We start from the raw sequence: 25,221 nt of genomic DNA, 5'->3' as shown, positions 1-25,221 counted from the left end.
ATAAAAGAAACACTCATCAAGATTCTCTCTCTCTCTAAGATGGTCACGTGCTGTGTTGTTCTTTCCCAACGAAACCCATCTCTCTCTTTACAAAACTCTTTCAATTCCAAATTCTTTCTCTGTTCCATCCTCCTCAAAGCTTCTATTCACTCATAAACTATTCTCAAATCTTCTTCTTCTCTCTTCTTCTAATGGAGTTTATTACCCAAAACCAAGCTCTCTTTGATTTCAATTCTTTAAGTATGATCAACACCAACATTGATCAACCCAAGGCTTCACTTCGAAGCTGCTTTCTCCTTCACCTAATCGTGTTCCTCGTCTTCTTCGTCCCTCCCAGCTCAAGCCAAGCCTGGGACGGTGTAGTGATCACACAAGCTGATTACCAAGGTCTTCAAGCAGTTAAGCAAGAGCTGATTGATCCTAGAGGATTCTTGAGAAGCTGGAACGGTTCTGGATCCAGTGCTTGCTCTGGTGGCTGGTCTGGAATCAAATGTGCTCAAGGTCAAGTCATTGTGATTCAACTCCCTTGGAAGAGTCTTGGAGGTAGAATCTCTGAGAAGATAGGACAGCTTCAAGCTCTTCGTAAGCTTAGTCTTCATGACAACAACCTTGGAGGTTCGATTCCAATGTCATTGGGACTCATTCCTAATCTCAGAGGTGTCCAGCTTTTCAACAACCGTCTCACTGGCTCTATACCTGCTTCTCTCGGTGTTTCACGTTTCCTTCAAACGCTTGATCTCAGTCATAACTTGCTCTCTGAGATAATCCCACCGAATCTTGCTGACTCTTCTAAGCTTCTTAGGCTTAACCTCAGTTTCAATTCACTCTCTGGTCAGATCCCAGTGAGTCTCTCTCGTTCTTCTTCTCTTCAGTTTCTTGCTCTTGACCATAACAACCTCTCTGGTCCAATCTTAGATACTTGGAGTAGTAAGTCTCTTAGTCTCCGTGTCTTATCTATTGATCACAACTCTCTCACTGGTCCATTCCCATCTTCACTCTGCAACCTAGTTCAGCTGCAAGAGTTTTCCTTTAGTCATAATAGGATCCGTGGAACCCTACCTTCAGAGATTAGCAAACTCACTAAGCTTAGAACAATGGATATTAGCAGTAACAGTATAGGTGGCAAGATCCCTGAAACTATAGGAAACATTTCTTCTCTTACACATCTGGATTTGTCTCAAAACAAACTTACCGGAGAGATTCCTAATTCCATTTCTGATCTGAATAGCCTTAGCTTCTTCAATGTCTCTTATAACAACTTATCTGGTCCTGTTCCTACTCCCTTGTCCCAAAAGTTCAATGCCTCCTCTTTCGTCGGAAACTTAGAGCTTTGTGGATACAGCGTTTCGACGCCATGTCCAACTCTTCCCTCACCGTCTCCTGAAAAAGAAAAGAAATCATCTCACAGGAATCTGAGTATCAAAGACATCATTCTCATTGCTTCTGGAGCACTCCTCATAGTCATGCTTATCCTTGTATGTGTTCTATGTTGCTTGCTGAGGAAGAAAGTCAATGAAACCAAAGCTAAGGGCGGAGAGGCTGGACCTGGACCTGCAGCTGCAAAGACCGAGAAAGGAGGGGAAGCTGAAGTTGGAGGTGAAAACGGAGGGAAGCTGGTTCATTTTGATGGGCCAATGGCGTTTACTGCAGATGATCTTTTGTGTGCAACAGCAGAGATTATGGGGAAAAGCACTTATGGAACAGTTTACAAAGCTACACTTGAAGATGGAAGTCAAGTTGCAGTGAAGAGGTTGAGAGAAAAGATCACCAAAAGCCAGAAGGAGTTTGAGAATGAGATTAATGTATTGGGAAGAATCCGGCATCCGAATCTCCTTGCACTTAGAGCTTATTACTTAGGCCCTAAAGGAGAGAAGCTTGTTGTCTTCGATTACATGTCTAGAGGAAGTCTAGCCACATTCCTCCATGGTAAGTTTGATAGTTTCTTTTGCTAGAATAGACTCAAAGTTGTGTACTTTTGCTACGATATTAACATTTTGCAACTCTGTTTGAAATCGCAGCAAGAGGACCAGATGTTCATATCAATTGGCCTATAAGGATGAGTTTAATAAAGGGAATGGCTCGTGGCTTGTTCTACCTTCACACGCACGCAAATATCATCCACGGAAACTTAACATCAAGCAATGTGCTTCTGGATGAGAACATCAACGCCAAGATCTCAGATTATGGTCTTTCAAGGCTGATGACAGCAGCAGCAGGATCAAGCGTGATTGCAACAGCTGGTGCGTTAGGTTACAGAGCACCTGAGCTTTCCAAGCTGAAGAAAGCCAACACGAAAACCGATGTGTACAGCCTCGGTGTGATCATATTGGAGCTTTTGACTGGTAAATCACCGAGTGAGGCCTTAAACGGTGTGGATTTGCCTCAATGGGTTGCAACAGCGGTTAAAGAAGAGTGGACTAATGAGGTTTTCGATTTGGAGCTGTTGAATGATGTGAACACAATGGGTGATGAGATATTGAATACACTGAAACTGGCGTTGCATTGTGTTGATCCAACACCATCAACAAGACCGGAAGCTCAACAAGTGATGACACAACTCGGAGAGATTAGACCTGAAGAGACAACAACAACAACCTCTGAACCGTCGTTGATTGATGTTCCTGAAGCTTCTGCTTCTACAAGCCAATAGAAAGAAGGAGTGGAGAATTTTGGTAGTTATTGGAATGTTGTAATAGTAGAGATTTTGCAATTCTTTAATTCTTCCAAGTATTGTTTTCTTTGTTCGTTTCAGTGTTTTGAACCACTTTCGTCATCAGTTTGTGTTTGTAAATAGTGTAAACTGGTCATGTTTCTTCTCTTTCACCAAGCCGTCTCCTCCGTCTCTTGAGCATTAGTGAAAAATTCAAATGTGAAATTTGGGTTAACTTACAAGATATGAGATTCAACACTAACTACTGTAAAAGTGTAGGTAAGTTTGAAATGGGCACATACACTAAAAAGAAGAGAACATTATCTAACCAAAATACCAATATGTATCTTTATATAAGAATGAAATGCTTAACACAATTTATAGCCAAAACACAAACAAAGTTGGCAGAGAAGTATATTCCCCTAACTTTGGAAAACATCACGCGCTTTAGTATTCTACTACATTTACAAAAATGAATCAGAATGCACTTGCCCCACCAGTAACAGTGATATTTTTCTTTTTTTTTCGTCTTGTCACACTGATACAGTACTTTACACAATTAATTATTAAAAATATAAAAAAAATGTACATATTATTCTGTTGGAAAGAAATAAAATTGTACATATTATTTAGTTTCAAATCTTTTACAAATGTACATATTATTTAGTTTCAAATATTTTATTCTTGTTAATATTGTAAAAATTGTACATACTATTAAAAATTAAAAATGTTAAAAATCTGCTCTACAAATCTTTTAAAATCTTGATAGATTTGGTTGTTTTCTAATAATATTATAGGTTATTATAGCAAAACTCCCTTATTTTTGAGTTTATTCCCCTTTTCTTTTTTCTCACCAAAAAAAATGTCAATTGATATATTTTTCTTTTTCTCTTTTACAGAAAAAGCCGAAAAGGAAAAATCCAAAAAACGAGAGGGCCCAAAATGTACACAAAAACCAATGAGAAAAATGTAAATATCTTCCAGCAAAGCGGTAATACCACACGCCTGACACGCTCCAAAACCCACCTCTCAATCTCATCCATACACGTGTCATTCATCTACCGCCTCATCATCCATTTATAATACATCCTTCCGCCACTCATCGCCTCCCTCACCCACCACAAAGAACCCTTTCTTCTTCTCTTCCAATATCGTTCGTTTCCACAGAGAGAGAGAAAGAAAAGATGCTTCTCAAAGCTGCTGCTGCTTCAACTTTCTCACTCTTGAACATTCATGGAGAGAAGACTCCTCTCTTCTCTTCGGTTTCTTCTGTAAAACCCGGAAACCTCTCGTTCGCTCTCCGTGCTAGTACCAAGGGTTCATCAACCACCGCAAGCACGTTGAGCGGCGTTGTGTTTGAGCCGTTCGAAGAGGTGAAGAAAGAGCTAGATCTTGTTCCTTCTGGTCAACAGTTTTCTCTTGCTCGTCAATTGTACTCCCCTGAGTGCGAAGCCGCTGTTAACGAACAGATCAAGTACGTTTTCGTCTTCGATTTGTAACAGTTTTTGTTTAGATTTGGAATTCTAAATCTGTCGATTTGAGTTTTTTTGCTTGAAGAACATTGAGATTTGTAGCTTTTTTTTTTGTTTGAGTATATAATGAATCTGGATTTTGCGTTTGTTTGGTTGCAGTGTGGAGTATAACGCATCCTACGTTTACCACGCTCTCTATGCGTATTTTGATCGTGATAACGTTGCCCTCAAGGGTTTCGCCAAGTGAGTTTTTTTTTCATTATTATTGGAAACCCCTTTTGCTTAATGTTCGTTCTGTGTCTCTGTGTGTGTTGATTTAATAATTTGTCTCTGTTACTCAGATTTTTCAAGGATTCAAGTGTTGAAGAGCGAGAGCACGCTGAGCTGTTGATGGAGTATCAGGTCCTCCTTTTTAGCCAACGATTTCGTTTTGTTTTTTTATTTCATTAGCCCCTATCGTTTGAGGTTTTTGTTTTATACTAACACCGTTTTTGTTTTACTCGATCTACAGAACAAGCGTGGTGGAAGGGTGAAGTTACAACCCATGGTGCTCCCTCAGTCTGAGTTTGATCACCCTGAGAAAGGAGATGCTCTCTATGGTAAAGCTTCAATTTTTTTTTCCGTTTCTGAGATTGTTGTGATGTTATTATGATTGAAGAGGATTGCATAATTTTTAAGTTTTGGAATGCATAATTTGGTGTTTCTTTGTTGTTGCCAGCTATGGAGCTTACTCTCTCATTGGAGAAGCTAGTCAATGAAAAGCTCCTAAACCTGCACAGTGTAAGACCATCTCTCTATTTCTTGTTTATGGCATTCAAGTCATAATCTAGCTAGTTAAGAAAATCTTTCTTAATAACAATTTGGCATTTGAATATTGTGATGGTCAACAGGTGGCTTCCAAGAACGATGATGTCCAGTTGGCAGATTTTATTGAGAGTACGTACCTAAACGAACAGGTAAACAAAATACACAGACACGTTCTATGTTAGTGGCAAAGAGATCTGTCAAAAATGGAATCTAATGAACTTTTAAAATAACATTCGCAGGTGGAAGCTATTAAGAAAATCTCAGAATATGTTTCTCAACTTAGGAGACTCGGCAAAGGACATGGTAAACCTATTTGTTTAATCAGTTTTAAAATCTATATAAAACACATTACCTCAATTCGTCCACTTCGTGCCTCACACTTTGTNTTTTTTTTTTTTTTTTTTTTTTGTATACAGGAACATGGCATTTCGATCAGGAGCTTCTTCGTGCTGCTTGATCGATTTTTTTAGCTGTAACCTCGCAGTTCGGTTTAACTTTCGAGTTATTTTGAGTATGCTGCTGAGATGTAACTTTGTGAGGGTAGACTTGATTTAATATCTGTTCCTTTGTGAGAGAAAACAAGCTATTATGTTTCTTGGGTTAACCTTCTTTTTATTTTCCAATATTATGTTCCTAATATATCAGTTTCCTTTAGAACGTTTCACATCAACCATTGTTTTATGATATACACTTTTATTACCGCGCATGAAAGTAGTATGTTTTAATTTCGTATTAGTAACAAAGTGGTACCAAAACATTCTTTATCAAAGAAAAATAAACATAGTGGTAATCCAATGAGATCAGTAATCAGTGTCCATACACTTCGTGACCCACAACAAATACCAATCAATTTGTTATTTCGTCATTTTAATACGATGTTCTTGAAAAACAATTTTATACTAATATCTTGTATAATATTGTGTACGCGATATAATATCTTTCACATGTATAAAATATTCTAAATTTTATAAATCCACAAAAGACATTTATCGACTTGAAATATCGATGAACTTAAAATTGAGGAATGGTAAAAAAAATTAGTTGATAAAGTCTGATACATGTCATGGGCGTAGTGTCTCTAGAGTCTAGAGTCTAGACCATCCAGCTCCACCAGTACATTAGTAATTTACTAATTTATTTCATGTTTACCTTTTTCGTTATCAATATTATGTTAGGGAGGAGATAACAAACAACAAGCCCGTCTAGCTCAGTTGGTAGAGCGCAAGGCTCTTAACCTTGTGGTCGTGGGTTCGAGCCCCACGGTGGGCGAATGTTGGTGTCTTTATTTTTTTAAGGGAAAACTTTTTGTAATTGTTTCTAAGATGAAGAAGAAGACACATGAGGATGAGCTTTGGTATTATGATTTCTTGTCTGATGTGTTCTTTATTTAACAACCAAATGACTTTATAGTTAAAGCAATTTGTTCACAATCAAATTAATCTACAAGACTACAAATAAGCAATTCGTTCACACGAAGTTATAAAGTATTTGATTTATGAGAGTTAACTTAGGTAATTTTGATAGCTTTTGTCCTTCTATTGAGAGACATAAAGGCAAAGTCACACAGCTTGAAGCTGGAGACTCCTTAAACAGACCGGTTTAAATAGAGTAAGATTTTCCGGTTTAGACCAATTTCACCTTTTGTACCCTATTCTCATCCACTAACTTGCACATCAAACTATACAATTATCATAACTTCATAAAAGATACTATAAGATTACTTTCCATATCTCACAATTCACATCACGTCGGAGCAAGTAATGGCATGACACATGTCATATATTATATTTATTTATTGCCAATCTTGTTTTCTATATTTAGCTCTTTACACACAAACTACAATATCTCTCTTCTCTTCCCTTTCTCAAGATCGATCATCAGAGTAACTCTCTCTAATTGTGTTGTGTGGAAGAAACAGAATAAAGAAATGATCAAGAACATCTTTCAAAGTCGCAAACTCTCAGGTCTCTGTGTTCTCTCACTCTTGCTCGTATCAGTCACGATCCTCCTCTTAACCAATGACACCATCGATCTCTTCCCTTACTTGTCTCTCTCTAATCTCCGTCGATCTTCTCTCTCCAACATCCCCACCGCTACACCAATCTCGAGTCCCACCAACGACGACTCATCATCTCCTCCGGAACCACCGGTTAATCAGACCCGAGTCGTTGATGATCATCCGATTGATCAGAGTTTAGAATCGGATTTGCTTAAAGACGACAAAGAATGGAATGTGAGTTTGACCGTGAATTGGAAGAGATGTGAGAGTCCAGATTACATACCTTGTTTGGATAACACGAAAGCTATCAAGAAACTCAAGTCGAAGAGGAACATGGAGCACAGAGAGAGACATTGCCCTCAGCCTGCACCTAAATGTTTGGTTCCTTTGCCACAACGCTACAAGGTTCCTCTTCCTTGGCCTCAGAGTAGGGACATGGTGAGAGACTCGTTTCTGTTTTTTGGTAAGATATTTTATTTTGTTACGGTTTCTTTGGTTCTTGCAAAAAGAAAAAAATCAGGTCTTCTTGGTTCTTGCTTTGTTGATTTAGAGTAGTTTAGTTCTTGTGATTGTTCTGCTTTCTAAATTCTCTGTTTCTGCAGATTTGGTATGATAATGTTCCTCACCCGAAGCTTGTAGAATACAAGAAAGATCAGAATTGGGTGCGCAAATCCGGACCTTTCTTTGTCTTCCCTGGAGGAGGAACTCAATTCAAAGACGGTGTTATTCACTACATCAACTTCATACAAAAGGTTTAAAAACATATAACACATAAACCAAAATATTTGATTCAGTTTACTGAGTTTTGGTTTTTTCTTTTTTTTTGTACAGACGTTACGTGTACTTGATTGGGGGAAGAAAGTAAGAGTGGTTCTTGATGTTGGTTGTGGTGTGGCTAGCTTTGGTGGGACTTTACTTGATAAAAACGTAATCACTATGTCATTTGCTCCTAAAGACGAACACGAAGCTCAGATTCAGTTCGCACTAGAACGAGGGATTCCAGCTACACTAGCTGTTATTGGAACTCAGAAGCTTCCTTTTCCTGATAATGCTTACGACGTTATCCATTGCGCTAGATGCAGAGTCCATTGGCACGGATACGGTTGATATACATCCTTAACTTTTTGAATCAGAGAAGTTCATTGCTTTTCTTAGTACGGTTATGGAAATGTGTTGTTGCAGGTGGTAGACCACTTTTGGAACTTAACCGAGTTCTAAGGCCTGGAGGGTTTTTTGTCTGGTCAGCTACACCGGTTTATCAACACGATGAAGGACACCGTAATGTTTGGAAAAGTTAGTATTAAGAGTTGTTGTTAATCTTATCAGAGTGAGTCTGCCATTATGCATACAGAAGAAGGTTTATGAATGTTCTGCTTTTGTGTGTGTTTTCTCTTTGCAGCAATGGAGGCTTTGACTACATCAATGTGTTGGAAAGTTGTGGCTAGAACTCGTTTCACAAAAGTTGGATTCGTGATTTACCAAAAACCAGACTCAGATTCTTGCTATGAAGCTCGTAAGAAGAAAGATCCACCTCTCTGCATAGAAGAAGAGACTAAGAAGAACAGTTCATGGTAATGACATTTTATCCTATTTTGTTTCATTTCAGCAGAAAGCAGAGTTTTTGATATCTCTCGAGTCTTGACCAATACCTGTAACTTCGAATCACAGGTACACTCCTCTGCTTACATGTCTACCAAAAGTACCGGTCGGTTTAACCGGAAAATGGCCTTCAGTATGGCCTGGAAGGTTAACCGATACACCGGTGAGCCTCTTGAGAGAACAGACTGGTGAAGAGAGATACAGAGAAGATACGAAACTCTGGTCTGGTGTCATATCAGATATCTACCTAAACGGTTTAGCTATAAACTGGAGCAAGATTCACAATGTTATGGACATGAACGCTGGTTATGGAGGGTGAGACAACTTTTGATTTTTCAATGTTAGTTCACAAAAGTAAGAGTCTTCTCTTGCTTACTTGTCTTGGTTCATAATTTTGTTTTCAGATTTGCGGCTGCTCTTATAAACAAACCTCTTTGGGTGATGAATGTGATTCCTGTGACTGGTGAAGACACGTTACCAACCATTTTCGATAGAGGTTTGATCGGGATATACCACGATTGGTGTGAGTCGTTCAATACATACCCTAGATCCTATGATCTCTTGCACTCGAGTTTCCTTCTCACCAATCTTTCTCAAAGGTAAAGGTTTATGATTCTTGAACTGGACTAGTTTTGTGTGTTTGGATCTACAAGGAAACTACATAAGTTGCTTTTAACTTTGGGGTTTTTCTCAGGTGTGAATTGATGGAGGTGGTAGTGGAAATAGACAGAGTAGTAAGACCAGGAGGGTATCTTGTAGTGCAAGACACCGTTGAAATGTTGAAGAAGCTGAACCCTATCCTATTATCTCTCCGATGGTCAACGAATGTGTACAGAGGCAAATACCTTGTCGGCGTCAAGTCTTCGTGGCGTCCGTGAAGAGTTCATTTACGTTTTGAGCAAGGCTGTTCTTAATTTTTTTGAAGTATAATTTTTGGCTTCCAAGTGTAGGAATGAATCTGAAGGCGAAATTATTTTGACAAAGTGTTCGTTTATTAACTAAGCTTTCAAAAAACCTGAAGTTTATATACAAATCTTTTTTTCCTTTGATTTTTTTTTGTTGAGGATTAGGTTTTGATTTGTTGATAGTTGTGTACTTAATCTATATATAATAGCAATATAAATGTCGCCAAAAGTTGTGTTTTTTCAATCGTAATTTTTAGATAATTTTCTAAAAAAATATGTAGAAAATTTTAAATGTCTTTTATGAAAAATTGCAATTGTTCATTGTAAATGTTTTTTTTTGTAAAGTTGTAACTGTTCATATGTAGAATATTTTGAATATATATATATATATATTTGTTTTTTTGAACTGTTTTTATTTTTTGGCCATGACACAAAATAATATAAAATAGTAAAGAAATCTCTTCAATTCTTAATTTAACAAAATATTTTTGGAATGATGAATCTACTTTACAACTTTTAGTTAATTTATATATAAAATTTTAATAAATGTACCTAGAGTTTTTTTCCAAAAGTTAGATGGATTATATAGTGAGTTTTTGGATATGACTTTAGAATATGATAATAAAGATGTCTTCTATTTAAAAACAATTTATATGGATTGCATACATCAGAATTAGGAACTGAGAAGTGGTGCATGTTCAGTTCAGGCTGATGTGTTTATCCATTAACTCCACCGTTCTTTTATTCTCACGATTCAAAAACTTTCGTGGAGGTAGACAAGGATTTCAAATGAAGAAAGAAACAGGGAACATGACTAATGTTTTTGAGCATAAAAAATATCTTCCAGAATGTAATTTTAGTGTTTATTAATAATACTAGGTTCAGACCCCCGCGTTGTTGCAGGGGAAGTATTTCAAAACAAGGTAAATTAAATTTCAAATTTAGAAGTATATATTATAAAATTATTTGAAAAATGTATGCTAAATAATGAAATTAAAAAATTATCTAAAAAAAGAAAATAATAAGTAAGACTAAAATTTCGTAAATATTAAACATATATAACTATGAGTTTAAAAAATACAACTATCAAAATAAAAACTTATACTAAAAAATAGTATGGTAAAAAGACTCAACTCTAGTAAATATAGAAGAAATCAAATAGTAATACTGTATGAGTTGTTGGGTGTCAGGATGGTAGTTTTGGTAATGGGTCTGAAATGGGCTTAATGATGAGCCTGTTAGGGAAGGACAAAAACGACAAAACACATTGAACTCCCTCTGTCTCATAACAAGCAAAAGCCCTAGTAAAACCCTAGCCGTTATATAGATCTTCACTCGCATCGCCGAAGTTAAACTTTACGGACTCGTTGAGAAGACGAACTTTTTTTTTTTTGTGTTTCATCTGCAAAGGTACTTCATTTCGGTGAACCCTTTTTTTCATGTCTTTTGATGATTCTGCTTCAGTTTATGAATCCAATTGTTTCTCTGTTTCCTCAATTTTTGCGTTGTATAAGCACATATCGAAGGCTTGCAGATAACGTATAATTAAAAACGCCTGCGAGCTCAATATTTGTGCGATATTCTAAAAACCATCCATTTGGGATTTGAAATAATAATCTCTGTGTTATAAGAACTTGTCTTTTCTTATCGACAATTTTGATGGGTGTGACACTTTTATATCTTGATTTCATGATTTGTTGTTTGATATGATTTCAATATGCTTCAGTTCTGAACAGTTTAGTCTCTATTCTTTTGAATTGAGTGAATCAGACAATAATTGGATCACACCATTGTTGTTGTTTGAACCATTTGAGACCTTTTGTGTTGCGTTTGTGGCTGTGTTGGAATGAAGAAAAGTCTATAGGAAGTGATCTTTGTATAGGGTTTAGTTTCAGATCCATGGTTTTAGTTCATAGTTTGAGTTGCTGAATCATAACTTTTGTTATTTACAGGATTAGTGAAAATGGCGAACCCAAAAGTCTTCTTTGACATCTTGATTGGGAAGATGAAGGCAGGGCGTGTTGTAATGGAACTGTTTGCTGATGTAACACCGAGAACAGCTGCTAATTTCCGTGCTTTGTGCACAGGAGAGAAAGGAATTGGGAAAGCAGGGAAGGCGTTACACTACAAAGGCTCAGCCTTTCACCGTATCATCCCAGGATTCATGTGCCAAGGTGGAGATTTCACCCGTGGGAATGGAACTGGAGGAGAATCCATATACGGGGCTAAGTTTGATGATGAGAACTTCAAGTTGAAGCACACTGGTCCAGGGATTTTGTCCATGGCTAACGCTGGTCCCAACACAAATGGGTCTCAGTTCTTCATTTGCACTGAGAAGACATCGTGGCTTGATGGGAAACACGTTGTTTTTGGGAAAGTTGTTGATGGGTACAATGTGGTGAAGGCAATGGAAGATGTGGGATCTGACAGGGGAAATACCTCTGAACCAGTTGTGATTGAAGACTGTGGTGAGCTCAAGAACCCAAGTTCGTAAGTTTTAAACACGTTTTGGTTGATCTTGACTGTTGTGAAGTGGAGACTGCAGCATCAGAGATAGTTAAGGTCAATCTACTTAGGTTTTGACAATATTATATGAATCTTTAGTAAGTGATTCATCCTTCTAAGTTTTATAAAAAACTATGTATGAGTGTGGATGGATGGATGATAATTATGGTAAATTTCTTTATGGAGTCGTTTGGTTATGGTTTTTTCAAGTTTTCCAATTTATGATGAACTGTTTCATGTTTTGGTATTAGTTATGCGTAAGCCAAACTCTCTTATTAGGATTCACTTGTTACTTTCATTGAAAGTTCTAGAGCTGCTGACTTTTCACAATGGGCAGATATATACATACATAACTAGATAAGACTCGATGATCATGTGGGATTTTAACCAATGAAAACAAGTATTTCTCACATTTCTTTGAAAAGTTTTCTGTTTGTAGTTAAAGTTTGCCATTGCAGTTAATGCTAATTTTGTTACTAAAAGTCAGACGCAACCAGCTCATGCTCATTACAATAACGAAGCCAATCACTAATTGCATGAGAGAAAAAGTCTCTATGCTTCATTATTAGTAGAAGTAAGAAAGATATATACTCCGTCTGTATCATGATAGATGATGCTTTAGTATTTTTACAAGAATTAAGAAAAATATTTAATGTCTAGCAATAAGGGTATTATTTATATATAATAATATACTCTCTCTGTTTCATAAAGAGTGTCATTCTGGAGATTTTTTCTTGTTTCACAAAGACTGTCACTTTACAATTCCAATGTGTTTTTTACATTAAATTTTCTAATTTACCCTTTATCCCAAAGGTCATTTTCATTGAATTTAAACCATTACTCACTTATTAAATAGGGGCAAACATGTATAATTCTATATTTTCTTAATTTGTGTGCATTGTGTCAAAATGACACTCTTTGTGAAACCGAGGGAGTATTTTTATAATTATTAACCAATAATATTTCATCAAACTTTTAAATTTTCATTTAATGATTCTTGAAATTTGCAATTTTTTTAGCATTAATTGATAAAGTATACAGAAAATCATTCTTTCTGATACAAAATAAAATCCTAGAACATCATCTATTCTGATACAGAGAGAGTATATATTTTAAAGTCAACAGATTAGGTACACTTACATAAAGGATCATGTGCAGCCTCACTTCTAACTCTTTGAGCATCTTGTGCAGCCTTACTTCTAACTCTTTAAGGACACAAATACGATTTTAGATCTGGCCAAGTGCAGAAAAAAAAAAAAACACATGTTAGGTAAATGTGGTTTCCTTCGAAATATTTGTATATTTTGTTCGCATTTTAGCATCATTTGCGATGATCGGATGATGTTACCTTTATAAACATTTTTTGGTATCCAATAAGAAAAATATCTTTTTATCGTAATGTATGGTCGAAACTCGAAATCTTAGTTCTTAGAAAGTAGTCAAATACAACAAACCAAACTTTTTTTGCAAATAATGTGTATAAATAAGAACCGTGGGGTATGAATTAAAATATATTAATTACTACTCCTAAATATGGAAGATATTTTTTTCCTTTTGGTCGTGCCTAATATGGAAGATATTGTTGTACTACACTGATTATACTCGTTGGACTTAAATGTGCCAGAAAGCAAAGAAGCCAAAGCCAGCCACCATCGAATAAGACTTTTCCGTAACCGTGAGAGATATGGTTCTTTTTAATAAATATTGTTTATACTCCAAAAGACTTTGCCTTATATATATAGCGTATGGACATAATCATATTTTTTTCATTAGCCCCAATAGATAAAGAACCAAACAACTATGATCTTTCTTATACCACTTCAACAAATATAATCTTGCGCTGTAATGGATTTCATTAATTTCCGACTATTTCATTTTATTCTCGTCGCAGTATTCATCTTCCACGACTCATGTTATTCCGACGAAGGTACAATTGTTATAGTTTCCTAATTTAACCAATCATTCAACTTATGATTTCTTTTTACGGTTATACCTTTAGTGGTATACTGATATGAACTCTCCAACTTATGTGTTTTCGTGAAGCTGGAAACTATAGATTTATGAAAGATGCAACATCAGCACCAAATTTATATCATTACGACTATATAGTAGTTGGAGGAGGAACCGCCGGATGTGCACTAGCTGCAACGCTCTCTCAAAACGCTACCGTGTTAGTCCTCGAACGCGGCGGTTCCCCTTACGACAACCCAACCGCGGCAGACATCGGTAACTTCGCAAACACACTCTTGAACACAACACCAAACTCATGGTCGCAGCTATTCATCACCGAAGACGGCGTCTACAACTCACGCGCTCGCGTGCTTGGTGGAGGTACCGTCATAAACGCGGGATTCTACTCGCGTGCGGAAGAAGATTTCGTGGCGGAAGCAGGATGGGAGAGAGACGAGGTCGAAGCGGCTTACGAGTGGGTCGAGAAGAAAGTAGTTTTCGAACCGCAGGTTGAAGGATGGCAATCGGCGTTTCGAGATGGGCTTTTAGAGGCTGGAGTCACTCCTTTCAATGGTTTTACGTACGAACATGTCGTTGGCACCAAAATTGGTGGTACCATATTTGACCCCGATGGTCATAGACACACCGCAGCTAATTTGTTGGAGTATGCTAATCCGGATAAGATTGTTGTCTACTTGCATGCTTCTGTCCATAAGATCCTCTTCACTACCAAAGGTATTTGACTATTAAAATACACTTCTATTGTTTGATTGTTTCCATAAGAAGAGAGAGAGGGACGTTGCTGGCCAAAAAAAAATAAGAAACCAATAAAAGACAATAAAAGAGAGAGACGTAGCTTACACGTGATCAAACTTTTTTTTTTTAATCACAACTTGTGTTTGTTAGTTGAAATACTTCCTTTTTAAAGCATATATATATTATACGCAGTAATGATATTGTTATATGTTGACTAGAGCATGGTTATAATATTTAATTTTAATATAATTGGACAGTTAATGGGAGGCCCAAAGCATATGGGGTGATATTTCAAGATGGAGGTGGAGTGTACCACACGGCAGAATTGGGAACGCAAGATTCAATATTGAATGAGGTGATCTTATCAGCTGGTGCCATTGCGAGCCCGCAGCTACTGATGCTGAGTGGTGTCGGCCCTGCAGCCCATCTTGCATCGCATGGGGTGAATCCAGTCATTGTAGATCACCCTATGGTGGGGCAAGGAATGGCTGATAACCCGATGAACCCGGTGTTCATCCCTTCTCCTGAACCCGTAGAAGTGTCTCTTGTACAAGCTGTTGGGATCACCAAGTTTGGTAGTTACATTGAAGGTGGAAGTGCATTAAGTCTGTCTATTTGTTTGACCCGCAGCTTCTTAGATGGTGTTTTAAATCTTGTTAAAAAGGTATACAATCAATTAATACACTACAATGCTATGAAATTGTTTTTTTTTGGTTTTTTTAAGAGATATACCCTAAAATAACACTAAAACTAGTTTTATGGACTATTATAACACACATTCCATAAATTTTTAAAAATAGAACTATTTAATACTTCCTCTGTTTCATAATATAAGATGTTTTAGAGGTTTTTCTTTGTTTCATAATATAAGATGTTTTCAACTTTTTAAATAACTTTTAAATTACTTCAATATTTTTTTAGTATTTATTTTATGTAGTCTTGTTTATGATTGGTTGAACTTTTTAAAAGTGATTATTTATTAATCTGCGTGCTCTCACCCAAAACATCCTATATTTTGAAACGGAGAGAGTACATTATAATATTTAAAAATAATTTTTAGAATTTTTTTTTAGGTTTGGGTTCTCAATTTCATATACTTTTGATTGGTAAGTTTTAGTATTTTGAATTTAGGATTTAATTTTAAAAAATTAATTTTGAAATATAGTGTTAGTTCTGAAATTTTAGAGATGTTGTGCTAAATTTGAAAAATAAATTTATTTTGGTGCTATTTTTGAGAATTTTTCCTTTTTTTAAAACTAGCATGAGGTTAAAGATATATGAAATTGTTATAACAGAAGATGATATATGCTAGTTTTGTATAATGTTTCTTATGCAGACGAAACTTCCTACTCAATCCATCTCAACGTTTTTAAGATCTTTGGATCTTCGCTTGAACGTGACGACAAAAGCGGGTGTGATCATCCAGAAAGCAAGTGGACCGCTCTCGAGAGGTCACTTGGAGTTGCGAAATACAGATCCAGATGATAACCCTTCAGTGACATTCAACTACTATAAGAATCAAGAAGATTTGAACAAGTGTGTTGAGGGACTTAGTACCATCATTAAAGTGATAGAATCAAAAGGGTACTCCAAGTACAAGTACCCTGGATCGAGTGGGCGTGGATTATTGAATCTTATCCTTGCCCTTCCCACCAATCTGAGGCCAAGACACTTAACATCAACATTTGATTTGCAGCAGTATTGTAAAGATACCGTGATGACTATATATCATTACCATGGAGGTTGTCAAGTAGGGAAAGTGGTCGACAAGGATTACAAAGTATTAGGGATTGATGCTTTGAGGGTCATCGATGGATCCACGTTTCTCAAGTCTCCAGGGACTAATCCCCAGGCCGCGATCATGATGCTCGGAAGGTACGTAAACACATGCCAAGACCAATCGATACAAATGATGATTTAAACATGTTTTAATTGTAAAATTTATGGATAATTGTAATGTGTAGGTATATGGGTCAGAAAGTTCTTCGAGAGAGGACGGCTTTCTGAAGAAAAGAAGAAACATGAGATTTTAAATATACTAAAAAAAAATTTGTTAAGGAAAAAATATAGTTCTTTTCAATTCGACAAATTAGGTCTTCTTTCCAAAGGGACAATTGTGCAGCCTGGTCATTTGTACATGCAAAATTATTATTTTGGATCTGGCCAACTGCGGAGAAACTAAAAAGGAACCAAAAAGGATAACAAAATCTTTGGTTTGTCTTATGGTTATAAAATAAATTATCTTTGAATTATGATGTATCATGTATGGTTGAGAAAAAATATGGATACAAGAAAAACGTGTATGATAAGGACCGTTGGGTAACATTAACTATATATTAATTGTTATATAATAAAAACAAACTAGAAGATATTCCGTGCTTAAAGCACGGGTCAACATTTTTAAAAAAATTTATAATATAATAATAAAATTTATTGTTATATTTTTTTAAAGACTGTTATTTTGTTTGAGATAATATTTATTTTTAATTATTATGTAAATCTATTAGTCTATTTGAATACTAATTATTTTAGAATATTATAGTATTTTATTTTTGACGTATTATTCCAGTTTTCTATTGTTTGTCTGTTGTATTTGCATCATTATTTTGTGAAATATAAAATAGTAATTTTATTATTATAATTATGAGCAAATAAAATTTATAATATATCATCTATATAAATTTATTTTTACCAACCCGTGGAAATTAAAACACACATTTTTCATAGATTGAGTGATATATCTTCGTTTTAAAAAATTCAAATCACAACATATGCAGAAAAAATTCTGCATTTTATTAATGATAAGTATTGTATGAAAATTTCAAACAATTTGTACATAAAATAAAGATGATAGGAGAATAATAATTTGAAATCATCAAATTTAGTTATTAAAAATAATTATATTGTATACTTGGATATAAAATCTTAGTTTTTAAAACTGATTGGTTTATATTTTTTTTTAAAAAATGTTTACTAATTTCGTTCATAATTTATTAGAGAGAGAAAATATATATATATATATATTTTTAGATTTTTTAATATTTGATCTGTGAGTGGTTTTTATTTTTTAGTTAATTATATTTATTTAAATTAATTAATTAAGCTTAATTAAAAATTTCTAATGGCAATTGAATGTAATTTTTTACATAAGGTTAGTTTCATATTTGTACTTCCCAATTAATATAGTAGGATTCTAATTATACTATAATCTATGGACCTAAATGTGCCAGCAAATTAAGAGGCCGAAACTAAAACTTTGTCGAACAAAGTATGAGATAGCTCCTTCTCTTGGGTTTGTTTATAAAAACCACTGGTTTTTGCCTCAAAAAAGATAAAAGAACAAAACAAATCTATAATCTTACACTAAAATGGATTTTCATATTTTCCGATTTTTTCATTTAATACTCGTCGCAGTTTTCATCTTTTACGATTCATGGTGTTATTGCGATGAAGGTACAATAATTACTTCCCCTTACTAACCAACCATATCTTAGCATATACTGTTACTAATACTAATTCCGAACTTTATGAAAATTTTTGGTTATCTTGAAGCTGGAAACTATAGTTTTATGAAAAACGCAACCTCAGCACCAACGTTGTTATCTCACTTCGACTACATCATCATCGGAGGAGGAACCGCTGGATGTGCATTAGCCGCAACGCTCTCTCGAGACGCCACCGTTTTAGTACTCGAACGCGGTGGGTCTCCTTACGACAATCCAGCTGCCACAGACATTGGGAACTTCGCAAACACGCTCTTAGACGTAACTCCAAACTCATGGTCGCAGCTTTTCGTCTCAGAATACGGTGTCTACAACTCACGCGCGCGCGTGCTCGGTGGAGGGACTGCGATAAATGCGGGATTCTACTCGCGTGGGGAAGAAGATTTTATGAAGGAAGCAGGATGGGACAGGGACGAAGTCGAAGCGGCTTATGAATGGGTCGAGAAGAAGTTGGTGTTCGAACCGCCGGCTAAAGGATGGCAATCGGCGTTTAGAGATGGGCTTTTGGAGGCTGGTGTGAGTCCAAACAATGGTTTCACGTTTGGACATATCAATGGGACCAAATTTGGTGGTACGATATTTGACCGGGATGGTCATAGACACACGGCGGCGAATTTGTTGGAGTATGCCAATCCGAAGAAGATTCTTGTCTACTTGCATGCTTCTGTCCATAAAATTCTTTTCACTACCAAAGGTATACCCTAATTAATACTAGTACATATGTTTTTTTTTTCCATGGTATGAGGTTTATGAATTTTGATTGAAGAAGCGACGGAGTGACTCGTGAGGGTTTAGGGCAGAGAGAGAAAGATGTAAATGATACGTAGCTGATACGTAATCAAACATTAGTGTAACATAACTTGTGGTTTATATATAGAATTATATATACATAATTATAATTAAGTTTGCTTTAAGTATGTTGTCTTAATTTCGTCATTGACAGTATTGTACACAATTATTTTATTGCTCCGGGTACGAAAATTCTGTGTTGTCAGGAAACCAGAGGCCTAAAGCATATGGGGTGATATTTCAAGATGCAAGTGGAGTGGTCCACAAGGCAGAATTGGCAACGCAAGACTCTATGAATGAGGTGATCTTATCAGCGGGTGCTATTGCGAGCCCACAGCTATTGATGTTAAGTGGTGTGGGTCCTGCCGCCCATCTCAAAGCTTATGGGGTGAATCCGGTCATCCTAGATCACCCCATGGTGGGACAAGGGATGGCTGATAACCCGATGAATCCGGTTTTCATTCCTTCTCCTGAACCCGTAGAAGTGTCTCTTGTACAAGCCGTTGGGATCACCAAGTTTGGCAGTTACATTGAAGGTGGAAGTGGGTTAAGTCTCTCTATTAGTTTGACCCGTAGCTTCTTAGATGGTGTTCTGAAACTTGTTAAGAAGGTATACTCTATTAATACACTCACATGCTATGAATTTGTTATATATAACACGTACACAAGACTAAACACCCTATATTTTGTATAATATTGTTTTATGTGCAGACAAAATTTCCTACGCATCTCATCTCAAAGATTTTTGAACCTTTGGATCTTCGCTTGAACTTGACGGCAAAAGCGGGTGTGATCATCCAGAAAACGAATGGACCGTTCTCCAGAGGTCACTTGGAATTGCGGAACACAGACCCAGATGATAACCCTTCAGTGACATTCAACTACTATCAGGATCCGGAGGATTTGAACAAGTGTGTTGAAGGAATTAGTACCATTATGAAAGTGATCGATTCCAAGGGATACTCCAAGTACAAGTACGACGGAGTGAGTGCTCGTGGACTACTTGATATCAACCTTGCCCTTCCCACCAATCTGAGGGCAAGACACATAACCTCGGCGTTCGATTTAAAACAGTATTGTAAAGATACCGTGATGACTATATATCATTACCATGGAGGTTGTCAAGTAGGGAAAGTGGTCGACAATGATTACAAAGTATTAGGGATTGATGCTTTGAGGGTCATCGATGGATCCACGTTTCTCAAGTCTCCAGGGACTAATCCCCAGGCCACTACCATGATGCTCGGAAGGTAAACGCACATGCAGAAATCAATAGATGTTTATGATCCAACCATGTTCTCTCTACATATATATCATTGTTCGAAAGCTATAAACCGTGTTCTCTAAATATTTGTAGGTATATGGGGCAGAAGATTCTTCAAGAGAGGACTATTATCCGAAGCAAAGAAGAAGAAGAAACCGTTAAAACCGAGTTGTAAAAGTTCTAAATCAAAGAATCCATATATATATAAAAAGATAAATACTTGTGTGTACAAGGAGCTTTTTCTCATTAATGTCAATGTGTTATGACCAAGAAAATAACTTGAGGTTTCTGATTATTTTCTTTCTGTGAATGAAAGTAAATGAAATCGAATTTGGTAATCTATGATTTAATAGATACAGTGAGTTTTAGGATTAATTAGTTCATTTACAATCTATATAGTACATGCATGCAGGTACTCACTGGCTAAATGATAAGCCAATTCCTTTTCCTCTTCAGCTCACCACCATAACATAAAACATTTGTTGTCAAACTTATTATCTAATGGGATTTCTTTTAAAAGTGAGAATTTCCAATTCTCCCCAGCGGTCACAGTCGTAATATTTTTTTTTTTGAAAGAACCGCATATAAAAAAAAAATCTAATTAAAATTTTGTCACATATATCACAAATTCTCAAGACATAAATAATATATGCTAAATCATTTATCACACATGTTGATAAATAAATGGTAAAAGGAAAAAGGCCAAAAAAATCACAATCGAAATAAGAATATGCCGTAACCGTAATGATATATATATATATATATAAGGTTCATACTGTTTGTTAATTCATATACGGCTCTGAACAAGAGGATCGTATATATACTTCGCCATTATATAAAGCGGATGAATTCTAGTCTTTTTATGCCCTAAATGATATAACTACGTACACATTAAGCAAATTAAAAGTTATATTTTTGGAGTGGGTCAAAAAATTTATAGCATAGAGTCATGAATTTCGTTTACTACACCATCATGGATTTTCATATATTCCGATTATTTCGTTTTGTTATCGTAGTAATTTTCATCTTCCACGGTTCGTATTATTCCGATAAAGGTACGATTTTTTTGACTAAACACTAGATATTCACCCGTGGTGTACCGTGGGACTATTTTTTCATAAAAAAAATATAATTTGTTTTATTGATTAACTATATATAATTAATGTTTAATTTGTATTTTTTAAAATGTACAACCTTACAAATATAAATATATTAGTTAGTACTCTAACTAACTAATGCAACTTGTCTTCAAGGATTGCTCTCATTTTAAGTGAAAGTGAGATTGTTTCAGAGTCTGCTGATAAGCCAGTGCAACTGGAAACTGATTCAAATGTATCTCTGTCAAAAGTGGTCTATGGTGTCTGGTGGAGAAAAAGTAGTTCCCAGTCATCTGACACAAGAGTTTCGTATTTTGAACGGTCTATGATGCTGATGACACGTTCAGGAACTGCAAAAGAGAGAGGTTCAGCTTGCAAAGTTTCGGTTAACATCAGCGTCTGTTTGCGGTACATATCTTTGTGGTAAATCCTCTTCACTTGCTCCCCGGTCATGTTTCGTACCATGGTCGACCCAGTTCTGACAATCGTCTCCTCCGACGTGGGAAGGATCAGGAAACTTGTCTCTCCTTTGCCGTCATCCTCCTCCGACTCCTCGATTATCTCCACCACCTTGGTACCTTCGTCCGTTTCAGAAAGCTTAGACATCTCCACCACCCTGGTTGCTTCCCAGAAAGAACCTTTGGCCTTGAAGCTTTCTTTGTTGGGATTGACCCAAGATGTGTGTATATAATTTGTTTAGAAAATGTTTTTATGGAGAAAATATTGTTTTGTAAAATTTAAAACTTAATATTAATTAAATTTATTATAAACTTAATATTTAATGTTAAAGGAAGTGGTTCCTATTATTTTAGAAATTTTAAAGGATGAGAAATCTTGTTTATAAAAGTTGAAATTTAATATTAATAAATTAAATGACAATAAATTAATAATTAATGCTAATGGCATGCTTGTAAATAGGTTTCAACTGCAGGATTTATTTGCTAAATGTATCCAAAAATGTATATATAGATTCTGTTTATGAGTTTTTAGGTTATTCATAGACTCATAGTGTATATGTATTTGATTTTAACTTCTTCTTTTTTTTTTTTTTTTTTTTATTGTCATGAAGCTGGTTATTATAGTTTTATGAAAGATGCAACATTAGCACCAAAGTTGTCTCACTTCGACTATATAGTCATCGGAGGAGGAACCGCCAGATGTGCACTAGCCGCAACGCTCTCTCAAAATGCTACCTTTTTAATCCTCGAACGTGGTGGTTCCCCTTACGACAACCCAACGGCCACAGACATCAACAACTTCGTAAACACACTCTTGAACATAACTCCAAACTCATGGGCGCAGCTTTTCATCTCCCAAGACGGTGTATTCAACTCACGCGCGCGGGTGCTCGGGGGAGGCACGGTGATAAACGCGGGGTTCTACTCGCGTGCGGAAGATGACTTCGTGGCGGAAGCAGGATGGGATCGAGACGAGGTCGAAGCGGCTTACGAGTGGGTCGAGAAGAAAGTGGTGTTCGAGCCAAAGGTTAAGGGGTGGCAATTGGCCTTTAGAGACGTCATCACTACTGGACGGCATGACTCGTGAGGGTTAAGAACATCGAGAGAGCTAGACAGAGAGTGTGTGAGAGACTTATCTTACACGTAACCAAATTTTTACTACCAGATAAATTCTACATTCCAAACCAAAATTTTAAAATCCACTTTATCAATTCAATAGTTCGCTTTGTTGTTTTTAACTTTTAAGTAATGTAGTGTATCATATAATTTTGGAATTCATCATTTTGGTCGTTGTCATCCTGCTTCGTTGAACATGAGCATACACATTGTTCCTGTCCTTTCCTATGATTCGGATATGATCAACTTTGATTTTGTACAGAAAGTCCAAAGCCTAAAGCCAAAGGGGTCATATTCCGAGATGCAAATGGATTGTTCCACACAGCAGAATTAGCGGATCAGGACGCACTGAATGAGGTGATCTTATCAGCGGGTGCAATTGCAAGCCCGCAACTATTGATGTTGAGTGGTGTTGGTCCAAGATCCCATCTTGCAGCCCATGGAGTGAATCCAATCATCCTAGATCACCCCATGGTGGGAAAAGGAATGGGTGATAACACCATGAACCCTGTTTTAGTCCCTTCACCTAAACCAGTAGAAGTGTCCCTTGTCCAAATCGCGGGCATCCCACAGTTTGGTAGTTATATTGAAGGTTTAAGTGGGTTAAGTCTCTCTATTAGTTTGACACATAGCTTCTTCGATGGTGTTATAAATCTTCTCAATGAGGTATATATAATCAATTAATATCACCAAACATTACATAAAATTGTTATTCACAAGACTAATTAATTCAGGTGTTATTTTTGTATGATGTATATGCAGATAAAACTCCCTACCAAAACCCTCTCAAACTTTTTCAAATCTTTGGACTTCCGATTCAACGTGACGGCACAAGCTGGTGGGATAGTTATGAAAGTGGATGGACCGCTCTCGCGAGGTCACTTGGAGCTGCGGAACACAAATCCAGATGATAATCCTTCAGTGACATTCAACTACTACCAAGAGCCAGAGGATTTGAACAATTGTGTTGAAGGACTTAGTACTTTGATTAAAGTGATAGATTCGAAGGCATACTCCAAGTATAAGTTCCCTGGAGTGACCGGTCGTAGACTGTTGGATCTCATTCTTCTCCTTCCCATCAATTTGAGGCCAAGGCACATAACCTCGGTGTTCGATTTGAAACAGTTATGTAAAGATACAGTGATGACTCTTTATCATTACCATGGAGGTTGTCAAGTTGGAAAAGTGGTGGACAAGGATTACAAAGTATTAGGGATTGATGCGCTGAGGGTCATCGATGCATCCACGATTCTCAAGACCCCGGGGACTAATCCACAAGCCACGATCATGATGCTCGGAAGGTAAACACATGCATAAACCGAACGTAACAAATGATCCAAACAAGTTATTTATACAATATATGTTATAGACATGATAAATGTTGGAGATTTCTAATGTGTAGGTATATGGGGCAGAAGATTCTCCGAGAGAGGGCGGCTTTAAAGGAAAATAGTGAAGAAACAACTAAAATCGAATTGTAGAAGTCCCAAATCAGATAATCCAAATAAAAAAAGAAAAAAAATGAAACGATGAACTCGATAAGTATATATATACTTGTGTAAGAGGAGATTTTCTCATAAGTACACTGTTCATATATATATGATGATGACTTTTAGAATTTGATCTTTATAAAAGTTTCTATAGAACATGTAAGATTTTGAAAGAATCGTATATTAAGAAGTTATAAACATATAATTAAAAAAATATAAAACTGACGTCAAAAAGAAACAATATAACATGCATATGAACACTAACATGTGATTAATTTGCAGCTTCAGTTAGTTTATACTATTAAAAGTTTTCTGATCTTAATTTGTAATACTTTTCTTACGTGGTCCTAATTAAACTCCTAATGTACAAAATAGAATAGTAATATTATAATACGAAGGTTTTGAATCTTTTACACACAGCTGCCATATGCATGGTTTGTTTGTTCCATTTAATAAGTCAATGCCAAATTTAATTAATGCATTGAGCTTTAAGGTTTCCCATTACTTTTTTAATCCCTAGCGCCCATCAAGATAGTATAAGTATATATATTATATGCCGCAGCACTGTCTGACTGTCAAATTTTTTAAGCAAAGTTTCCCATGAAAGTGCATACACTTGCAAGACAAAAAAGATAATGATCGTATTCGTACCTAAAGTATAAAGGTGATCGAAACAGAGACAGCATAAACTTACGTAAGGATGAAGTTAGATTACGTATGTACGCGGTAGGCATGGCGGTGAATTTTTGTAAATAATAATACAGTAATAGTATTATGAGTGGCTGATTGATCTTTGATTCGTCCAATCAAAACCCCGATGGCTTTCAGATTACGGCGAAACCGTTATGGTCAACTAACCAT

At 36.1% G+C, this 25,221-nt stretch overlaps 6 protein-coding genes, 1 non-coding gene and 1 pseudogene across 7 annotated transcripts; all 8 read left to right on the top strand.

Moving 5' to 3' along the window:
- LOC104712262 (probable leucine-rich repeat receptor-like protein kinase IMK3) lies at positions 7 to 2,823 on the top strand. Its single transcript, XM_010429115.2, has 2 exons — positions 7 to 1,926; positions 2,019 to 2,823. The coding sequence occupies exons 1-2, from the start codon at positions 192 to 194 to the stop codon at positions 2,648 to 2,650; spliced, it is 2,367 nt and encodes a 788-aa protein (XP_010427417.1). The 5' UTR covers positions 7 to 191; the 3' UTR covers positions 2,651 to 2,823.
- Positions 3,764 to 5,628, top strand: LOC104712261 (ferritin-3, chloroplastic). Its single transcript, XM_010429114.2, has 8 exons — positions 3,764 to 4,124; positions 4,282 to 4,365; positions 4,464 to 4,524; positions 4,634 to 4,721; positions 4,841 to 4,902; positions 5,013 to 5,078; positions 5,169 to 5,232; positions 5,346 to 5,628. The coding sequence occupies exons 1-8, from the start codon at positions 3,835 to 3,837 to the stop codon at positions 5,384 to 5,386; spliced, it is 756 nt and encodes a 251-aa protein (XP_010427416.1). The 5' UTR covers positions 3,764 to 3,834; the 3' UTR covers positions 5,387 to 5,628.
- Positions 6,126 to 6,198, top strand: TRNAK-CUU. The gene has a single exon. It is a non-coding gene; the product is annotated as a tRNA-Lys (tRNA).
- LOC104712260 (probable methyltransferase PMT22) lies at positions 6,749 to 9,576 on the top strand. Its single transcript, XM_010429113.2, has 8 exons — positions 6,749 to 7,366; positions 7,531 to 7,680; positions 7,760 to 8,030; positions 8,111 to 8,221; positions 8,328 to 8,499; positions 8,597 to 8,842; positions 8,932 to 9,126; positions 9,222 to 9,576. Exons 1-8 carry the CDS (start codon positions 6,857 to 6,859, stop codon positions 9,403 to 9,405), a joined length of 1,839 nt encoding a protein of 612 aa, XP_010427415.1. The 5' UTR covers positions 6,749 to 6,856; the 3' UTR covers positions 9,406 to 9,576.
- On the top strand, positions 10,736 to 12,141 carry LOC104712259 (peptidyl-prolyl cis-trans isomerase CYP19-3-like). The gene is made up of 2 exons (XM_010429112.2): positions 10,736 to 10,842; positions 11,385 to 12,141. Exon 2 carries the CDS (start codon positions 11,396 to 11,398, stop codon positions 11,924 to 11,926), a length of 531 nt encoding a protein of 176 aa, XP_010427414.1. The 5' UTR covers positions 10,736 to 10,842; positions 11,385 to 11,395; the 3' UTR covers positions 11,927 to 12,141.
- Positions 13,684 to 16,895, top strand: LOC104712258 (protein HOTHEAD-like). The gene is made up of 5 exons (XM_010429111.2): positions 13,684 to 13,864; positions 13,981 to 14,622; positions 14,901 to 15,307; positions 15,980 to 16,518; positions 16,608 to 16,895. The coding sequence occupies exons 1-5, from the start codon at positions 13,783 to 13,785 to the stop codon at positions 16,648 to 16,650; spliced, it is 1,713 nt and encodes a 570-aa protein (XP_010427413.1). The 5' UTR covers positions 13,684 to 13,782; the 3' UTR covers positions 16,651 to 16,895.
- On the top strand, positions 17,955 to 20,494 carry LOC104712257 (protein HOTHEAD-like). Its single transcript, XM_010429110.2, has 5 exons — positions 17,955 to 18,096; positions 18,196 to 18,840; positions 19,142 to 19,545; positions 19,647 to 20,185; positions 20,293 to 20,494. Exons 1-5 carry the CDS (start codon positions 18,012 to 18,014, stop codon positions 20,372 to 20,374), a joined length of 1,755 nt encoding a protein of 584 aa, XP_010427412.1. The 5' UTR covers positions 17,955 to 18,011; the 3' UTR covers positions 20,375 to 20,494.
- LOC104712256 lies at positions 21,173 to 24,175 on the top strand (annotated as a pseudogene).

The sequence above is a fragment of the Camelina sativa genome, chromosome 9 (assembly GCF_000633955.1).
Source record: "Camelina sativa cultivar DH55 chromosome 9, Cs, whole genome shotgun sequence".
NCBI classification, from domain to species: Eukaryota; Viridiplantae; Streptophyta; class Magnoliopsida; order Brassicales; family Brassicaceae; genus Camelina; species Camelina sativa.
This window is presented reverse-complemented; position numbering and strand designations above follow the sequence as displayed.